Source organism: Physeter macrocephalus, chromosome 10, assembly GCF_002837175.3.
Source record: "Physeter macrocephalus isolate SW-GA chromosome 10, ASM283717v5, whole genome shotgun sequence".
NCBI lineage: Eukaryota > Metazoa > Chordata > Mammalia > Artiodactyla > Physeteridae > Physeter > Physeter macrocephalus.
In genome coordinates this window covers 2,717,480-2,735,755 of record NC_041223.1, presented here as the reverse complement: position 1 = coordinate 2,735,755, position 18,276 = coordinate 2,717,480, and the positions used below count along the sequence as shown (strand labels likewise).

The 18,276-nt window shown below is 48.6% G+C and overlaps 1 protein-coding gene across 4 annotated transcripts in view; it reads right to left on the bottom strand.

Annotated features, from left to right (window-relative positions):
* The window catches only part of RPS6KA2 (ribosomal protein S6 kinase A2), a 215,722-nt gene that overhangs the window by 78,205 nt on the left and 119,241 nt on the right, over positions 1 to 18,276 (bottom strand). For all 4 annotated transcript variants that reach the window (XM_028494765.2, XM_007107822.4, XM_007107823.4 and 1 more), the window contains exons 2-3: positions 15,789 to 15,905; positions 9,938 to 10,019 (exon numbers count right to left, since the gene is read on the bottom strand). In XM_028494765.2, the coding sequence (XP_028350566.1) occupies positions 9,938 to 10,019; positions 15,789 to 15,905 (199 nt within the window). The remainder of the gene's footprint in view (positions 1 to 9,937; positions 10,020 to 15,788; positions 15,906 to 18,276) is intronic.

Genomic DNA, 18,276 nt, shown 5'->3' with positions numbered 1-18,276 from the left:
TGACAAAACTAGAAAAAGATGCTTACATTCAAATTTCCAAGGGGCTGTCCAGTTATAGGGGTAAAATAAATATATATTTCTTCCCTACATTTTACACAACAATAAATCCAAGATTGATTAAAGAGGTGATTAAAAAAAACAAGCTGTAAAGGTGGTAACAAAGATAAATACTCATCTGATGTCTGGGTGGGAATCTTTTTTTATTTTATTTTTTTTTTTTGCGGTACGCGGGCCTCTCACCGGTGTGGCCTCTCCCGTCGCGGAGCGCAGGCTCCGGACGCGCAGGCCCAGCGGCCACGGCTCACGGGCCCAGCCGCTCCACGGCACGTGGGATCCTCCCGGACCGGGGCGCGAACCCGCGTCCCCTGCATCGGCAGGCGGACTCTCCACCACGGCGCCACCAGGGAAGCCCGGGAATCTTTTTTTAAAATAAAAGCAATGGAAGACATAACATAGGAGAGAGTGATAGACTGAGTTACCAAACAGATTTCCCATCCAAAAGGTCATAAAATTAAAAGGCAGACAAAAAATTCAGAGATTATCTGAAACAAACAGAAAAAGGGCCAGGAGCCTGAATACACACACTATCTAAACACTCTCATTGTGTCTAAAGTAACAGAGGAGAGACCAAGACTCCAGCCCCAACAGCGAACCTAACGGAGCACAGATAAGACGCGCTGGTCTGGGGCAGACGCTTTCACCAACACGCCTGGTAGGACTGACCCCCGGGGCATAGCCTGCTGACACGCAAAGCATCCTGGGTCCAACAAGGTGGCAGGAAAAGGGAAAGGCTGCGTTCATGTCGGGGCAGGACTCTATCACTGCAGACGGCCAACGCGGGGGCGACCGGGGCCAAAAGCTAACACGATGCGGAAGGACAGCCGCCACACGGGCCACGCCCTTCGGATGTGAAAGGGCAGGCGAGAGGCCAGCTCTGCAAAGGTGACCGGCCATCTCCGGGTCTGCAAGTCCCGGCTTTGCCGGGCTGAACCGGCACCCGACCTCACCAGCGCCCGCTCTGGGTGCTGGCAGTCACTCGGGCCGCCAGGGATGGAGGGAAAGGCCCTGAACAGCGCCTCGGCCACCTGACGGGCAGCTGCAGAGCGGCCCCTCCACCAAGAAAGAAGCCGACGTGAGAGCAAGTGCTTCATTTCGGACGCTGAGCAGTTCAAGCTGTCCCTGGAGGCTAAGGGTTCCAAGGGGTCTTGAGTCCCGAGACTCAGATGCATTAAAAAAAAAGCCCAGAGAGATGCTTCCTTCATCCGTCCGTTGCTACGGTGCCGACGAGCTACAGAAGTGGCGAGACACGCCAGCCTGAGGCGCAACGTCCCGTCATCTCCCGCCGGGCCTTCCGGACCGGCGCAGGGTCTGGAGCCAGGCCACTGCCGCCCTGTGACATTTACTCTCTGGCAAGAGACGTGTGAGTCTGGAATCGAGCGGGGCTTGACCGTGCAGATGGAAGAACCCAAACGTCCTAGACTATTTTGAGATTCACTAATAAACCGCAGACATCGGTGATAAATTACAATCGTTTACACTTCACAGCCTCACCCCTGTACTTGCGGCGGACCCGCGATGGAAGGATTAGGGTGATGTGCTTTCCATGGCTGCTTTGCTCTGTACGGTAACCTGCAGCTCCGGGTGCCGCTGTGACCTGCCCGTGTCCCTCAGCCTTCCGGGCCCGGGGCTGCCCGTGGGGCTGACGTGAAGGCGGGAGCGCCTGTAAATTCGTCCTCCCTGAAAGGCACAGTTTCCTTCCCAGGAAAGTAGAGGATGAAGCACACGGTGGGGTTACCCTGCCGGACGTGACGTACACGACACAAAGCCAGAGCTGCTTTCTGGAACGCCCCGCCACATTTTTCGGATCGGGCCCACGTCCTCAAGGCTTCCACGCCCCCCTCTCCATCGGACAACTTCAGGGGCACCTGCTCCCAGGTGCTCCTGTGGAGCTGAAGGTGCAGGACATGCTACCCCGTCGATTTTCTTTCCTCAACCACGTGGCCTGGTCTGGACTTTTGGAGTTAAAAAGTTGGCTAATGCCCCTTGTGCCCTGACAAAAGGTCTCAACATCCGTAGCCCTTTGAAGTCTCTGGCAAGTGACAAACCAAAAGGCATGTAGGTCCCTTTTGCCAGCCAGCCGACGCCCTGGCACCCTGAGCGGATTTGAGCCTTGAGGCCTCCTCGGAATTCCTGCAGCCCCACCCTCCGCGCGTCACCAAAACTCTCTGAAAAATGCTCCACAGGATCTCACCGAGCCAGTCGGGAAATGCTCGTGAAACTGATCTTGAAGTACTTGGCAACTGCAAGCTGCATAAGAATCCCTGGTAAGAATAATTAACCTACTCTGGAGGATGGATTTACTTAGGAGAGCTCCATCTGCAACGAGGCTGGGATCGAAATCCTCTCGCTAGAGTTGGACACCATTGCCTGTATTTGCCTGTTTTTAAACGACCTCCATCAATACACATTGCTTTTACACTACGTTATATATCATGTCATATCACGTTACGTTACATTACATTATATTCCACTATATAGAGACTGTATTTGAAAAGAAAATGAAGCGTGAGATAAAAACAAGTCCTATCGGTCACAGTGAAGATGAGAGACGGCCAGGTAGGAGGTACCCCTTAGAAAAGCCCGGGGTCACTGTGGATGGGGCTGCGACATCCCTCAGGGACCGCGGGGCGCGGGACCGCACGCGCTGCACGCAGCCGTGCATCCGCAGGCGGCCGCGGTCACAGGGAGGCCTGAGCCTTTTCACTGGAGCCGGACACCAGGCCGGTGAAGAACTCAGCCTCTGCCCGGCTGAGTGACCACACTTACTGCCTCCTCTGCCTATGTGTCCACAAACACCTGCCAGGTCTGCAGTTATATCCCGAGCGGCCTCCTGGACGCAGAATAAAAATCCACCTTCACACAGTATCTTTTAACCTTCAAAGGTCTAATTCATAGCAAAGAGGGGCCTCCCGTGGGAAGCTGTGCTGCTATACATTTGGTGACCAAAACTTTGTACTGCTCATCACTCCAGAGAAAAAAGGAAGAAAACCATGAGTGATGAAAATTAAAACGGTAGCCACACTGATGATCCTATCAGGCACAGTTCCCCAAGATCTGTCTCTACACTCGATTATTTAAACCTAGACTGACATGGTTACCTAACTAACTTCTTTACCAGAGAATCCTTCTGTGGGTAAATCTTCAGTCCATTATGCTTTCATATTTACAGGCATTAAAGATGCAAGTAGTGGAAAAAAACATCTATTTCCTACTTTTTCTCTACAATGTAAGAAATGCAATTCTGGTAGAAACGAACATATAAAGGACGCCAAGGCACACAGGCGGTGTATTACAACCAACCGGAGAGCTATTACCTAAGGATGATTTTACATGTTACTTTTTGTCTTAGATCATCTACTGGGAAAACAGCTCCCCTGAATAGTAAATACCCCAGGGTCAGCTGGATGAGGCTTCCTGATGAGGAAACGATGCCCTGGGGGTGGGGGGCACGGCCGGTCCCAGGTGCCCCCCTCCTGGGAGGGGGGGAACACGGGATAGAGACCCCGCCACCCCAAAATCGTGTGATTCTGAGTGTGCGCCTTCACTGCGCTGTGACTCAGTTTCCTCATTTGTAAAATGAGGATAACAATACCAATAAGGGCACTTAAAACGTGTGCTTGGAATTTGCCGTACCTTCCCCCCTAGAAATTTGTAATCATCCAAATGCGAATCAAATGACATAAATGAATTAGCATGGAAATAACAGCTGTTCAAACTAAGGCACCGATTAAAGCTTAGTTTCTAAGTCAGTGTTTTTAAAACAAAGCATCTTGGTGTAAGAGAAAAGGAAATAAAATGGTGCTGGAAACCACATTCTGAGGTTTGAAACCAACCAGGCTAACTCTGAGCAGGGGCTATTTCAACATGTTGTAATCAGCGTGAATGTACTCCATGCATTTCTGTCCTGGTCACCCCACACACTCCCGCATTCCCTCCTGTATCTGCTGACATTCGAGTGATGGAATCAGAGCTCTACTTAAAGAAAGGATAGAGGAGTGACAGAAACTGGGCTCCAAAGGACAATCCGACAGGCTCAGAAAGCACCGTTCGGGACCATTTCCGTCTTCTCTCCCAGCCAGGCTCTGGCAGTAACCCACACACAGCTGGCCAGAAACACCCGTGAAGTGACCGTAACGGTCTATTAGTTACTTACTAAACAAAGAGATTTTGCCAGAATAATATTTTCTTCCTTTAGAACCAACAGGACACAACTTCCTTCCTTCAAAGAACGGAGCATTTATTACCTTTGGGCTTAGAAAGTTGACTTATAAGGAAAACAGCTGAAAAATTAATTAGTCATGAGAACACAGATGAAGCCCTAGCAGAAAATTTTCATTGCAAAGGCATGTTTCATATAGAAGCTCTCTCCACACTGTGGAGAGGTGTTTCAATCCTCGCTGAAAGGAGAATTCTACACAAGGAGCCGCCCTGGGGTGGACGTCTGTGGTCCCCACCAGGTGCCAGGCACCCCTGGTAACTAACACGATCACAGCCTCCTCACGTAGCTGGAGGAACCAGGGCTGAACACAGACGTAAGTCTTTCTAACCAGATGCTAGTTAACGCTCAAACCCTCCTCCTCACCGCCCCCCCGTGCCCCCCACTTAATCAGACCTAAGCCAAACCTAGACCAGAAGAGTCCTCACACACCTCCAATGTCAGTTTTCATGGAGAAAAGGACCAGAAATGAATACAGTGAACCTTGTGCCAGCAGCACCTCACGTGCATGGACGGATTTAATCCTCACATCAACAGTGCTGGGAGGGAGAGACTATTACTGACATCATCTCATTTAAGTAGGAGGAAACAGAGGCCAGGAGAGGTTCCCCAAGGTGACACAGCCAGTGGGGTCTAAGCCGGACGGGGTCCCAGGGTCCAGAGTCTGTGCTCCCAGCAACTGCATCGGGCTCCTCTTGCTGGCGGTACCCTAGAGACGCCCGGATTCTCATGCCCAGACCACATCCAGACCAGGGATTCGAGGGGTTGACCTGAAGTGACCCCAGCATTCTGTGACCGTCCTGCAGGCCATTCCAGCTTGTGGCCAAGGCTGGGAGCCACCTTATTAACGTGGGTGACAGTCCCCGCTTGCCAGCTCACTAAACGGGGGATGGAGATCAGGCTTGCTTCACTTGTGGTCTCACGCTTGGGAACGTGCTGACAGTCTTTTAAACCAAATTCCTCTACAACACAAAGTGGGGCGTCACCCTTTGGAATTCATTATGTTTGGAATTCGTTACGTAGAACTGTCACCTGCGATGATTCAGTGCTGAGTCACGAATACAGGAACTCTGTCCATTAGAGACACTGAACACTTTGAAAGGGTCCTTAAGCGACAGGGGGTCAAGCAGCACCATCCATGCTCGCGAGGGGGGCTGCGGGTTAGGCTGGGGGCGGCCCACGCCTGCCTGCTCGTCACACTGTCAGCCGCTTCAGCAGTTGACATTTTCCTTAGAAATGGCGTGCCACCTCCTTAAAGAAAGGCGGGGGCGGGCGCCTGACCCCTCCAAACCCATTTAAAGGTGAAACAGAGCTGTCAGAGACTATTATCCGTTTGCCAAGTGATCTGGGATCCAAATGACGACGACACTCCCTGCTGTACACGGGACAGCCATCCGCCTTTCTGAGAAACAACCCGGAGGTTTGCAGTCATTGCCATGAGTCCTCCGCCCCCCTCTCCGTTTTCCCCTTTTCAAAATCATTTCGCTATTGAGGTTCCTGGTCTGCACTCCTGGAGGGTGCCGCTCTCACCCACATTTCTTTTTTAAGCCGTTCTTCTGATTCACTAATGAGCCTGCAAACCGGTGATGCTCTGAGGATGGAGAATGCCTTACGAATATTCGAATCTCTCAGGCTAACAGAACGCAGAGGTGTTGGAGCCAAAACAAATCTAAACAACAGGCTTCTTTCACAAGGGAGGAGAAAGGAAGGTCTAGAAAGCTCAGAAGGCCCCTCGGTGGCTCAGAGACCTGGCCTCCGTGCTGGACGTACTTGGTCCTCCTATCATGCGTCCACCTCACACAAAGGACTGTTTTGTAAAACTTCTGTATTTTCTCTTAGGGAAATAAGTTCTGATTGCACTTCTGGGGAAAAAAATCTATTCTTTAGTGATGGACCATTTTGAAAAGCTAAAATAGTAGATGATATAAAATAAGGTTTGGTTCAAAAGCTGGCTTTTCAAGGAGCACTAGGAAGTGGGAAATTTTTCTGGCTTTATGCTTGTAAGTTTCACACGTGTATGGCTCACTCTCACATCGTACAAATGATTTTGCATAGTCAAGCAACGTGTTGGTCTGGAATATTACACAAAAACTTTATATTATACAAAGGCAAACATGTTCTATGTTGGTTGAAAAGTTGAAATATAGAACACAGAGAAGAAAATAAAAGCTCCCAATAATCCTATGAGTGTTTTCGTTTTGGCATATTTCCTACGAGCATGACATATATTCAATATTAGTGCACACACAGGCATCTACCTGTACACATGGAGGCATGCATGCGTTTAACAACATCACTATCGTTCTGTAACACAGTTTTATATCCTGCCTAATCCATGTAACCTTGTATCAGGAGCACTTTCTCAAGGACACTGGATCGGATCATCAACAAACGTGGAGACTTGCGTTCCCGTGGAAGCTGAGATCACCGAGATGAGTGTTTGCACACGCGCTAAGAGGTCAAGGCTGAGGCTGATGGACGGGCTGCACAAGGACAGCGCCGGCCCAGCTCCTGGTTCTATCTCACGCCTCCAGAGCAGGGTGAACACACAAGTTCCCCCACGGTTCCAATTTCTCTCCCACTTCTCCCTCTTCCTCCTTTGGGGGCAGGAGAGGGTGAGATGGTATTTGATGGGAAAGAAGGAACACGTACAACTTGAGGAGAAAGGGAACAATTTAAGGGCACTGAGCACGTGCTGGTGAGGTTATCAGATGTGCTGATGGAAGGGGAGATGGGCGGGGGGTCGCCAGGAACAATCTGGTCAGAGGATGAGCTGACATGGCTTCTGCTTCGACCTGCCCTCATCTTCAACCACAGGGAGCTGCCCGCTCTGTGTCTGAGACAGTAAACCTCCATGCTTTGAGGATGAAAGAGGGGGTTTTAGCAAATGGCCATGTTACATACCAGCTGTTCATTTTAAAAATAACAGCTTCACCGAGATATAATTCATGTACCACTCAATCCACCCAAAGTGCACAATTCGATGGTTTCTGGAATATTCAGAGTTGTGCAACCATCACCACAGTCAATTATAAAACATTTTCATCACCCCCAAAAGAAACCCCATAGTCATGAGGCCACACCCTGTCTCCCTAACGCCCCAGGCCCCGGCAACCACTGATCTACTTCCTGTCTCTGTGGATTCGCCTCTCCTGGATTTTCACATAAATGGAGTCCTACAATATGGGAAACTTTGTGACTGGCTTCTTTTTCCCCAGCATAATGTTGTCAAGGTTCCTCCAGGCTGTGGCATGCATCGGTATTTCATTTCTTTTTATTGCCAAATAATATTCCGCTGTATGGATGTACCATACTTTATCCATGAGTTCACGGACATTTGGGGTTTTTCCACTTTTTGGCTACTGTGAATTAGCTAGTGCTGCTAGGAACGTTCATGTACAAGTTTCTGTGTAGATGTATGTTTTCGCTTCTCTTGGTTATATACCTAGACTAGAAGAGTTGGGTCATATGGTAACTCTATTTAACTTTTGAGGCAGTGCCAGAGAAGCTGTTCACTTTTTTAGACAGTCCGATGATCTTGAACTATGTTTCATTTGATTTTCTATTTCTATGGAACTACTGTTTAGTGAAGAGATTATTTTATTCAAAGTTGGGGATAGAAAGTCAAAACCTGCTTTGTTTCCTATACATCTTTTAACGAACATTCTTTAAAATTATATTATTATGAGGATCTTGGGACTATTTGGCCACGATCAATCGACAAACAATTTTAGAAATATTATTATAGCTACAATAAAAAAACGTTCACTATAAATAGCACAGTTTAAATTATGTTGTTGAATTAAAAACTCCAGTGTCAGGACTTCCCTGGTGGCGCAGTGGTTGAGAGTCCGCCTGAGGATGCAGGGGACACGGGTTCGTGCCCGGGTCCGGGAAGATCCCACATGCCACGGAGCGGCTGGGCCCGTGAGCCATGGCCGCTGAGCCTGTGCGTCCGGAGCCTGTGCTCCGTAATGGGAGAGACCTCAAAAGTGAGAGGCCCGCGTACCGCAAAACAAAAAAAAAGCACACACAAAAAAACTCCATTGTCAACAATAAACTATAAAACCAAAACTATATCATAGAACCCCAAACTTTTGGGTACAGAAGAATTACTGGGACAGTTTGTTAGAAAACTCAAATTCTAGGCTCTGCCCCAAGAGATTACAATCCAGTAGGTCAGAAGTGGGGCCTTGGGATCTATTTTTAACAACTTTCCCCAAACACACATAGGTGATTCTGATGCAGGCTCCGGTCTGGCCAAAGTGGGCAGTTTTTGTATCTTCTTTCATGGGTTGTGCTGACAATGTCAACCTGATTGCTGTTCTCTATAGAAATATTTACCCATCCTTTAAGAATTGTCTCGCTCACCTTCTAAATCCTTTTTGAATGGCCTCATGTGGAAGAACTCTTTCTTCCTTTGTATCTAAAATGTTTAGGTCTAAATATATTTGGTCCATGCATTTATTGTTCTATATTATTGGTTCAATGTGGTTCAAAATATATCTTATTTACCAGCTAGACAGTAAGTGACTTGAAGGCAGAGAATGACATTTTTGTACTGTCCCCTGCATGTAGGTGCTGAAGACATTGTGATATAAAACCTAAAGCTTCAAGAGCTGCCTTGACACCTCTGAGTTTCATGGGCCCCAAAGGCTTAACCACGAGTTCCCCTGCCCTTGACAGATATGCCCCCCCACCTAGCAGGAAAGGCTCCCCACCCTGCTGGTTCCCTATAATCCAGACCAGCTGTACCCCATCTGGTCTTTAACCTAACATGTTCAGTTCCCTGCCAGCCCACAGAACCACTCAAACAAGCCCATCACATCTCCCCTGGAACCAGGGGCCACCCCACCCTCTTGTTACTACAAAGCCTGCATCTCACACTCCCTGCAACTCAGTCTGCCCCTGTGCAGCCCCTCGTGGCCCAGCATGGTGTGCAGTGCCCTCCTCCCCCAGTGATGAGTACAGGTGACTGACAAACCCTGTCGTCTCACCTGCCCAGGCCAGGTGCGGTGTGCCTAGCCTCGAGCGCTATTTAGGACACGGATCCCTGCCTCACCAATGGGTGAACAGGAGGTGGTCAGAGCAGATGTAGCTGGTGCTTAGCTGTACGTATTGCTGGCTAAACGACCCTGAGCTTAGAATAGAGATTTTAGATAACAGCTTACCTTGACCTGCATTATGTGCGTGTACTTTTCTGGAGGGGAGGGGTATAGAAGCAGAGGGAATCAGGTGCTGGACTGAATTCCTAAAACCCAGTCCGGGGGAAGAAAGGGAAATAATACCGCCGTGAATCACATTTTGTTTAAAACTGCGCAATCCAGTCTGAAGGAAGAATGTAGGCTGACTTGCTGTCCAATACAGCCGGGACAACCTGCTTTTGCTTTCCTCCTCAGTGCTCTTTTCCCCAAATGGTACGTTACAGCAGAGCATATGTGGAGGATGGTATTTACGCAATATGGCTTTCCCTCTGAAGACTGTGGAAATTTTGCAGGGCTATGTTAAATATTCAGGGACATGCTTGTATTGTGTATTACCAATCAGAGAGTAACATGTCGACAAATAGAAAGCATGCAACGCTAAACAGAACGTCCATTTCCCCCAATAACAAGCAGAGGATAAACCACAGTTACTGTCTCCCCCTCTGGGACCTCTCACCTTTCAAGGTGGCCTTCTTGAGAACCTTCATGGCGTAGAGCTGCCCAGCATCCGACCCCTTGACCTTCCGCACCAGGAACACCTGAGAAAGAGAACACAGAACACCTACAGTTGATAGGACTGTAAGTTCATTCTCCTTATTTGATCTGACACAGGGATACGCAGGGAGTTTAGGGAACTCCAACAAAATCAATACACTGTAGGAAAAACCTAAATGTAAAATCTTCTCCAACCTCTGGGATGTCAGGAAAAGTTCATCTAATTTACTACAACCCTGTGAGGAGCCGTGCTACGTGGTCGTATGAAGGATCGCATTGTTTTCGGCAACACTCACTTTCTACGAAACGTTTTATGTCAGAGGGACTAGCACCCGCCTTTTAAAAAAAGACCAGTTCTTTAGAAAAGCGAACCCTCTTCAGAAGTTTTCAGGGAGGTCATCTGGTTTACTGTAAATACGCCCTGTAAATCCCCAAGGCGACGGCCACCCTGAGAGCCACTGCCAACCACACAGGACGCTCTCTGACTCTCGAGATGAGCTAGGCTCTCTTATTTTGAGCTTTCTTCACCCAAACTTTAGCTTTGAGTAGCTTAAGTTTATAGTTGGAGGTGGTTTCTGAACGGCTCTTACATAGTCTCACGTGGACACGACATCTGCTGGGAAACATTCTGACGTGTATTGTGGAGGAAAAGACAATTGTTTGAGAGGCTGAGCTTAAAAGTCACATTCATGGTTGTTGAACAAAATTAGTAAAACACCAACCAAACAACCTGGGGTATCCGTCACGAACAGAGCACCTTCCACGCAGATGAAACAACAGTATTTGCTTTTCCTAACAGTATTTACCGATAGATGCAAAAATCTGCCGTCGTGACAGAGACGCGGGTGCAGGCGACACGTGCGTCCGGAAGGCACGGGTGCTGCCCGCGCGTGTGCCTGGAGCTTCACTGAGTGTCGTGTCCAGACCCACGGGGGCTGTGGGACAGAGCGAGCTACCCACCGTACCGCAGCGAAGACGAGTCCTCAGCCCCAAGACGAGGCATTCGTCATCGGAACGCGAGTGACGAGAGTAAAACCCCTCTTTCAAAACGAGGGGACGACGGAGAAAAATGAGGACAGGTATGTGAAGGATGTGTGTTCAGAAGGTCGGGCCTTTGGAATATCCAGAGTCGGTCTTTTCTGTCCCCCTTTTCATTCCTTTCTCCGCCTCTTCCCCACAATGTAAGGGGGGGTCCGTAGGAACTCACACGTGAATATGTGTACGAGGTACATGCGTGGATTCCGAAGTAGGGAAGGCTGCCCGCACGGAGGGCCACGTTCACATGGCATCTGACCACGATGGTTTCGTTTCAAGGGTGCAAATCTTGCATGGATCGCTTCACGTGAACCTTTTTTCTTTTACTGCAACTCAGGTTTTATTAATAAAAATGAGATGACGGATAATACTGGCTATTTATATTCATCTGTTTTAAAAAGGAGTTCTACTTTTATTTGCAAAAGAACAGGAAACAAATCGCACGCTACCAAAATTTGTCAGGCTCCTGCCACGCGCCAGGTCCTGCAAGAAACGCAGCAGGATCGGCCCGACAGCAAGCAGAGCACCCAACAGGAGACAAACGCATTTCGAAAGAAACAACAAAATACGGTAACAATCGACTTAAAAGTGGATTTAATACGAGTCAAGAGGTTGTCTCTGTCTGCCCCGGGAGAGCCCTCCCGTCCGAGGCACCCCGTACCTCTCGCCTCTTCATCCTTACGTGACTCAGGAACACATTCTAACGTAGTGAGATAAGTTCCCAAACGACTGGACAATTTCAGCAAAGACAGCTGCCGAATCTCTAACACTTAACCCAGGGGGCTTTGCATGTGCTCCCGCGTTTTATTTTTAGAGCTGCTTCTTCAGAAGCTCAGCCGAGACTCTGCAAAGCCCTTCCGTGAGCACACACGGAGACAGATGCCGTGTCACCCGAAGCTGCCCTAGTCTCCGTGTATCACCGCGATCAGCCGGCTCACTACCTCATTCTCTGAGCGAGATTTTCAACTCTGTCTCAGAACCGGAGCCTGGCAACTGGTCTGCAGTGTCCCCTCAACACACGAGCCTGGCAACTGGTCTGCAGTGTCCTCCCAGCGCACGACCCAAGTGGGTGGCGGCCGTGCGCTTCCAGAGGATGTCAGGGTACCAACCTCCCCCCAGAGGAAGACATTTACAGACCTGTTCTTACAAACCCCACCGCTTAGTCACGGGGGAGCAAGGAGGCTTCTCATTGGGGTGTGACCCCACCTCAGAAGGTGGGGTCACAATCCGGTCCTTATCTGCCTGGGGAGACCGAGGGGCAGGTGACGAGCCAGGGAGGGGGCAAAGGCTTTGTTTCCACCTTCCTTGAAGCTCTCGGGGAACATCTGGGCAGCGCCATGCCTTTTAACACTCGGACACCCTCTGCCCCATTCCTCAAAGGGCTTCGCTGCTTCCTCACTGCCTGCTTGGCCGTCAAGGATAGGCTGCCTTCCTCTGGTCCCAGGCACTACCGACCCCCATCACTCTCCGGCCATCACTGAAATAATCATGGTTTGACCAAATTACTAAAGGCCAGAAACTGTCCCCGTTATTCCCAGCAAATTCCTTCAGCAAACGGGCCACTTGGCTCCATGGGCTCTGCAGGGCGGAGCGTGGGGGTGGCAGCGCGCGCCGCCCCTTGTGTGGCCCCGTCTAGGGACAATCCCGAGGCCGCCCGCCTCAGACATCCCTGTGAGAGAGCCCAACCCTGAGCCGGGCCCCCCGGGGGTGAGCGCTGCTCCTTTCCAGGAACCATCTTCCAGCTGCGCAAGGGCAGAGCGGGGGCGAGGAAAGGGAAGTAAAGGGCGCGGGCGGAGGATACAGTCACTTGGGCGATTCCCGGGAGCAGTCTGGGGCCAGCAGCAGGCATGAGCGAGGAGGTCTTGGTGGCATTTTATCCATTTCCGGGTCTCCAACAGCTGCAGTCACTGAAGGGGTGAGAATAAGAACACAGGGACCCGGCGGTGGGCGAACGGGACCCCGGAGCCCAGGTTCACGCCAGCTCCCTGCCCTCCGGAGTCTCTGCAAGAGACGTCTGTTTAACAGGAGCTTCCTGCAGGATGCAAACGCGTAGCTGTACCCTTCTTCCTCTTCCAGAGAGCAAAAGGAAGATACTCCTGCATAAGGACATGTGATTTCCATTTAGAGATGAAGAAGAAAATCATATGGGCGGTAGAACATATGGATTTCCCCCTCTTGTCGTTAGTTTGGCTTTTATAAAACATTCATAACAAATAGTGCTGTGTGGACACCTAAGATTTGTGACTGTGGTTCTCTAGTGCCCACCGTTCCCAGGGGACCTCTGGGTGGAGCTTTCCAGAGCCCTGTCGGGTCGGCACAGCAGCCTCGTCCACCGAGAATCCTGAACCTCACCTCCAGTGTCCGCGACGGTCCTGATCCGGTGACCAGGCCCAACACACAGGCAGTGGTTGAGCTTGTGAGTCAGTAGTTAATGGAGGTTAAACATCTGTAGGAGTTGCCACTGCCTCTTCCTTTTATTTCTCTTCACTTACTTAATTTCACTTTTAAGCTCTTAATTTATCTCTTTCTTTATTAATATCAGAAGCTATTAATCTTTTAAACTTTACTTTTTTATGCCTCATACAGCGATGGCTGGGAAGGAAAAGTGCGGAGCGTTACGAAGCTTGTCATTCCAGGGGATTCCGCCCGACACCAGGATTTCACTTGTTTCCCAAATAATTTTTTTTGTTTTGTTTTGTTTTGTTTTTTTTGTGTGGTACGCGGGCCTCCCTCTGCAGCGGCCTCTCCCGTTGCGGAGCACAGGCTCCGGACGCGCAGGCTCAGCGGCCACGGCTCACGGGCCCAGCCGCTCCGCGGCACGTGGGATCCTCCCGGACCGGGGCGCGAACCCGGTTCCCCTGCATCGGCAGGCGGACGCGCAACCACTGCGCCACCAGGGAAGCCCAAATAATTTTTTTTTAATCAAAATTGAAATTCACAATTTGCAGGGAACTGGAAAAAGTCTTTTCTCCTTTCATTTTTAATGCCCAGATCTCTGAGCAGGGCATCCTCAACGTAGCTTTTGTTCAGTCGAGTTTTGAACGGACAGGCTCAGATCCGTTTTCCTTGAGCTCAGAAGGCATTTTCCATCTCTGCTGCTTCCAGACACCCTGGGGGGAGGGCGCTCAGTGAAATCAGGGTCCTGCGATAGGCCGGGGCATCAGCCAGCGCCCACCCAGCAACCCCGGGCCTCGCCTGCGAGGTGGGTCCCGATCTCCATCACTGGAGACAGAGGTGATTCAGCTGCACGGGTCCCGCGTGGGCAGCGTCTCTGAAAGGGAGCAAGGGGCACCTTGCTTGTCCCTATTTCCATGTCATGGTTCTTAGAGAAAGACTTATGCCACTTCGTCTTCTTCCAACATTTCTAATTAACGGGAAGACAGTCCATTACCACATAAATAGGCCTGCCTCTATGTTTTAGTAACAGCTTTTTACCCTGAGAGCCTGAAATCTTCATTTCCCTACTTTCATAAATGCCTTATAAACCATATGAAATAGCCATTTTTGGAGGCCACAACATTTTGAACACTGGTAATTTCATATGGTTCAAGCGAACATGTCTGTAGATACGTTAGTATAAACACATATTCCTTACCACGTTGCGTGGAAAAGAAAAAATAAAATAAAAAGACATTCTACCTTTTAAGAATGCCAAAAGAGAGATTTCACAAACAATCAAATTTTCGTGGTCTGTAAGAGATTATCTAGAATATCACTAACAAACTATTAATCCTACATGAAATCGACATGCGCCAGATTTCATCTTGGCACAAAGTCCTATGAAGAATGGGGAAATTTGGTGAATGTCCACATACCATACAAAAATAGTCACTTTAAAAAGCCAGGACTCTGTTCTGCTTAAACTCTAGGAAAGGCTGGCTTCATGGTTTACCTCAGGTCCTCATCTCTAGAAATCATAGGTCTGTATAATTTCTAACAGTTACACCAAGAACACAGAGATATTAGCACTGCCCTGGAATAACTCACTTATCCTCGTGAAAGATGTATTGACATCATGCCGTACATGGATGTGGCCCTTTATAAAGAGACAACTATTTCTCATTTCCTGAGAGAAATCAGTTTTCATTTTAACTTGAAGGTGAAAAAGAAAGGAAACAAAAAAATTCTAGTGCACAGATTCATCGTAGACGATTGCTAGATGTCTAGGAGTCATGTCTTATTTAATCCATAGAGTAATTATAGAAAGTAGTTCACATTATGTCCCTTTCATAGATGGGGAAACTGAGGCTTGGACGGGCAAAATATCTGCACAGTTTACACGGAGGGTGAGGGGAGCCAGTCTGCAGTCCCAGCCTCCTTGACTCCTTGGTGACGGTCACATGAACCGGTCCCAAAGGGTGCTGCCTTCTCTGTTCCTTTCTTCCTTGTTCTCCTACTTTTTCTTTCTTTTTGAGAAATACTTGTGGGGTGTGCACTTCCAAAGATGCATGGCTCAAGTTCAAGGACCCTAGCCAGCACAGTGATACACTAAAGGCCCGTGGAAGCTACGGGAGAGGGAAGGTGTGTGGTGTCCCTAAGCTCAGCTCCATGGTCACGGGCTTCAGGCAAACTGAGGCCCCAGCTCCAGCCACCACGGGACCCACCATGTGGGCGCTGCCTGTACTTTTCATTCCCTCAGCTTGGGGCCACTTCTCCCTTGGGCTCAGGAGGCACTTCTGCCATCTTCCTCACCAGACATGCAAGTGCTTCGCCCTGACGTGCGGGACCAGCCCCAGTGGAATGAGACCCACTTGGAGGGAACCATGGACCTAACTTACCTTTCCATAGGACCCTTGTCCCAAAACTTTTAACAGTTCAAACTGGGAAGGGTCGGCCTTTTCAAAGCCTGCTTTCACATGATGACTGATGTCAATCTCCTTCACGATGCCTTCTTCCTGCAAGAGAAAAATGACAAAAATACAAATCAAGGGGTTCCTCTGGATTCGTCCTCTGAAGTTACAACAAGTCGGATACGTTATGGATTTTCAGGATAGGAGTTTAAAGCTGTGACACCACAGAGCTTTACAAAATCAACCTGCTTATTTATACCAATGATTCCGTTTGTGAGCCTTTAACTGTTTCTTTTCCCCACGGAGTTGTGTCATGTGGTCTTACCAATATCTCAGGAAAATCCATTCTGCTTCTTAACAGTTTGGGCAAAATTTTGGACAGGGAGGAATGTGGGAACCACGGAACAAAACGAACCTCTGAGAATCTGTCTTAATGTCTACACTGCTGTGGTCAAAAAGGTTATCAATAGGATCTATAGGCAGAAGTCGTTTGTGAAATGCAGATTTTTTTCTCCTTCTCCTTCTTGTTATTCTACTCTCCCTTATACTTCTGCCAGAGCTAATGCAAAGGATGATTTACTGCCATCCCAGAGATTATATTTCAGAAGAAGCAGTCAGATAAGGATTTTCCGCCAGTCCAGAAGCCTTCCCGGTAGGAAAAAAAAGCCCTTGATCTTTAAATTAAAACTCGGGCAGAAATCAGTACAAATTCTCATCAGAGAACTACCTGTGCCCAGAGACGTATTACTTCACCTGTAAGGGGGTATGCCACCTACCCAGCACCAGCTATTTGAAATGGAAAAACTGTAAAGTAGGTGTTTTTCTGTGGGGAGGTGCATGAGGTCACCCAACCTGCTGTGACACCCTCGGCGGCGTTGGGGGCGGGGGTGCCCCAGCTCCCGCAGTGCAGCACCCCGGAGGGGCCCGTGCCCCGGACCCCAGGATTCCCGCCACGGCCCCGCTTCACCCCTCCTGTGAACAAGCAGCCCGGCACGCAGGCCATCAGGTCTCCCCCGCCCACACGTCAGTATTCACCATCCTGAGTCAGCACTGCCCGAACATTTCGACTCAAAGGCTTAGAAGCAGATCTCTCTCAGCATTTCATTTTGTGTAGATTCTTGCTGTCCAAGTATTTACAGCAAACGCACTCAAAGCACATACCTAACCTCCTCCTCGGGAATGGCGTTAAAACCTCAGGCTGCTCTCTGATAATGCTGCAACGCAGTTAATGTCTCATTTTAAATCAGTAAAAGGTCTCGAACAGCAAAGACTCTCAACTACCCATAGAAAAAGGAACCAAGAGTTTCACATTTTAGATTTTAGAGTTCTGCATTCATAGTGACATTTTGGCTTGAACTTGCTTGAGATATTTTGTTTTCCTCTTTCCCAAGAATTATTTTTTAAAAAAAGAAAGAAAAAAAAGAGAAAAGGTCTGGAAGCCAATGCTGATTGCTGTGTGCACAGGAAACACCCAGATGGGAGCACGGAGAACGTGCCCGGGCCTGTCTGCTTCTAACTGTTTCCAGACTGGACAGTGATATTTTCTGAATCATTTTGTGACTATTGCCTTAAAGGGCAACCAGATTTAAAATGGTGTCTATGCTTCATTTTGAAATAAATGCCTTTTCCCTTTTATGAGGCAGGTCATTTTTTCTAGAATTCTATGTGGATTTTAATGCCATTCCCTTAAGAAAATAAAGTCTGTTCCCTCTACATACAGCACTAAAAATTTGGTTTGTGGCATAACTCCTATGAAAGAGTATTTTTTAAAATAACTTGAGAAATCTGTGGGGAGAACCTGGTGTCACGGTCAGGCGCTTGCTCTGTAAGCAAGGATTTCAAAAATGCTCTAATGTGAGAGAGAAAAACTAGAGAAATGAATCGCTGAAATGACATCAACATAGGACAAAATAATTTATGACAGTGAATTTTAGACGCCCTGTTGAAATTCTGACGGAGGAAATTCCTGCGCAGGTATTAGAGACACAGGGACAGTGATGGAAACGGCCGAGGGGACCCGTCGCGGTGCCCTCCGTGCTCTGCCCGCACCGAAGTCACCTTGGAAGGTAACCTCTGTTCTGAATCATCCGCTTTTCACGTCATTAAAGGGAGAATATTTATGAAAAGTAAATGCAGATTAAAAGTTGTGAAATATTCAATGTTCATTGCAGCTCTATTCACAATAGCCAGGACATGGAAGCAACCTAAGTGTCCATCGACAGATGAATGGATAAAGAAGACGTGGCACATATATACAGTGGAATATTACTCAGCCATAAAAGGAAACGAAATTGAGTTATTTGTAGTGAGGTGGATGGACCTAGAGTCTGTCATACAGAGTGAAGTAAGTCAGAAAGAGAAAAACAAATACCGTATGCTAACACATATATATGGAAACTAAAAAAAAAATGGTTCTGAAGAACCTAGGGGCAGGACAGGAATAAAGACGCAGATGTAGAGAATGGACTTGAGGACA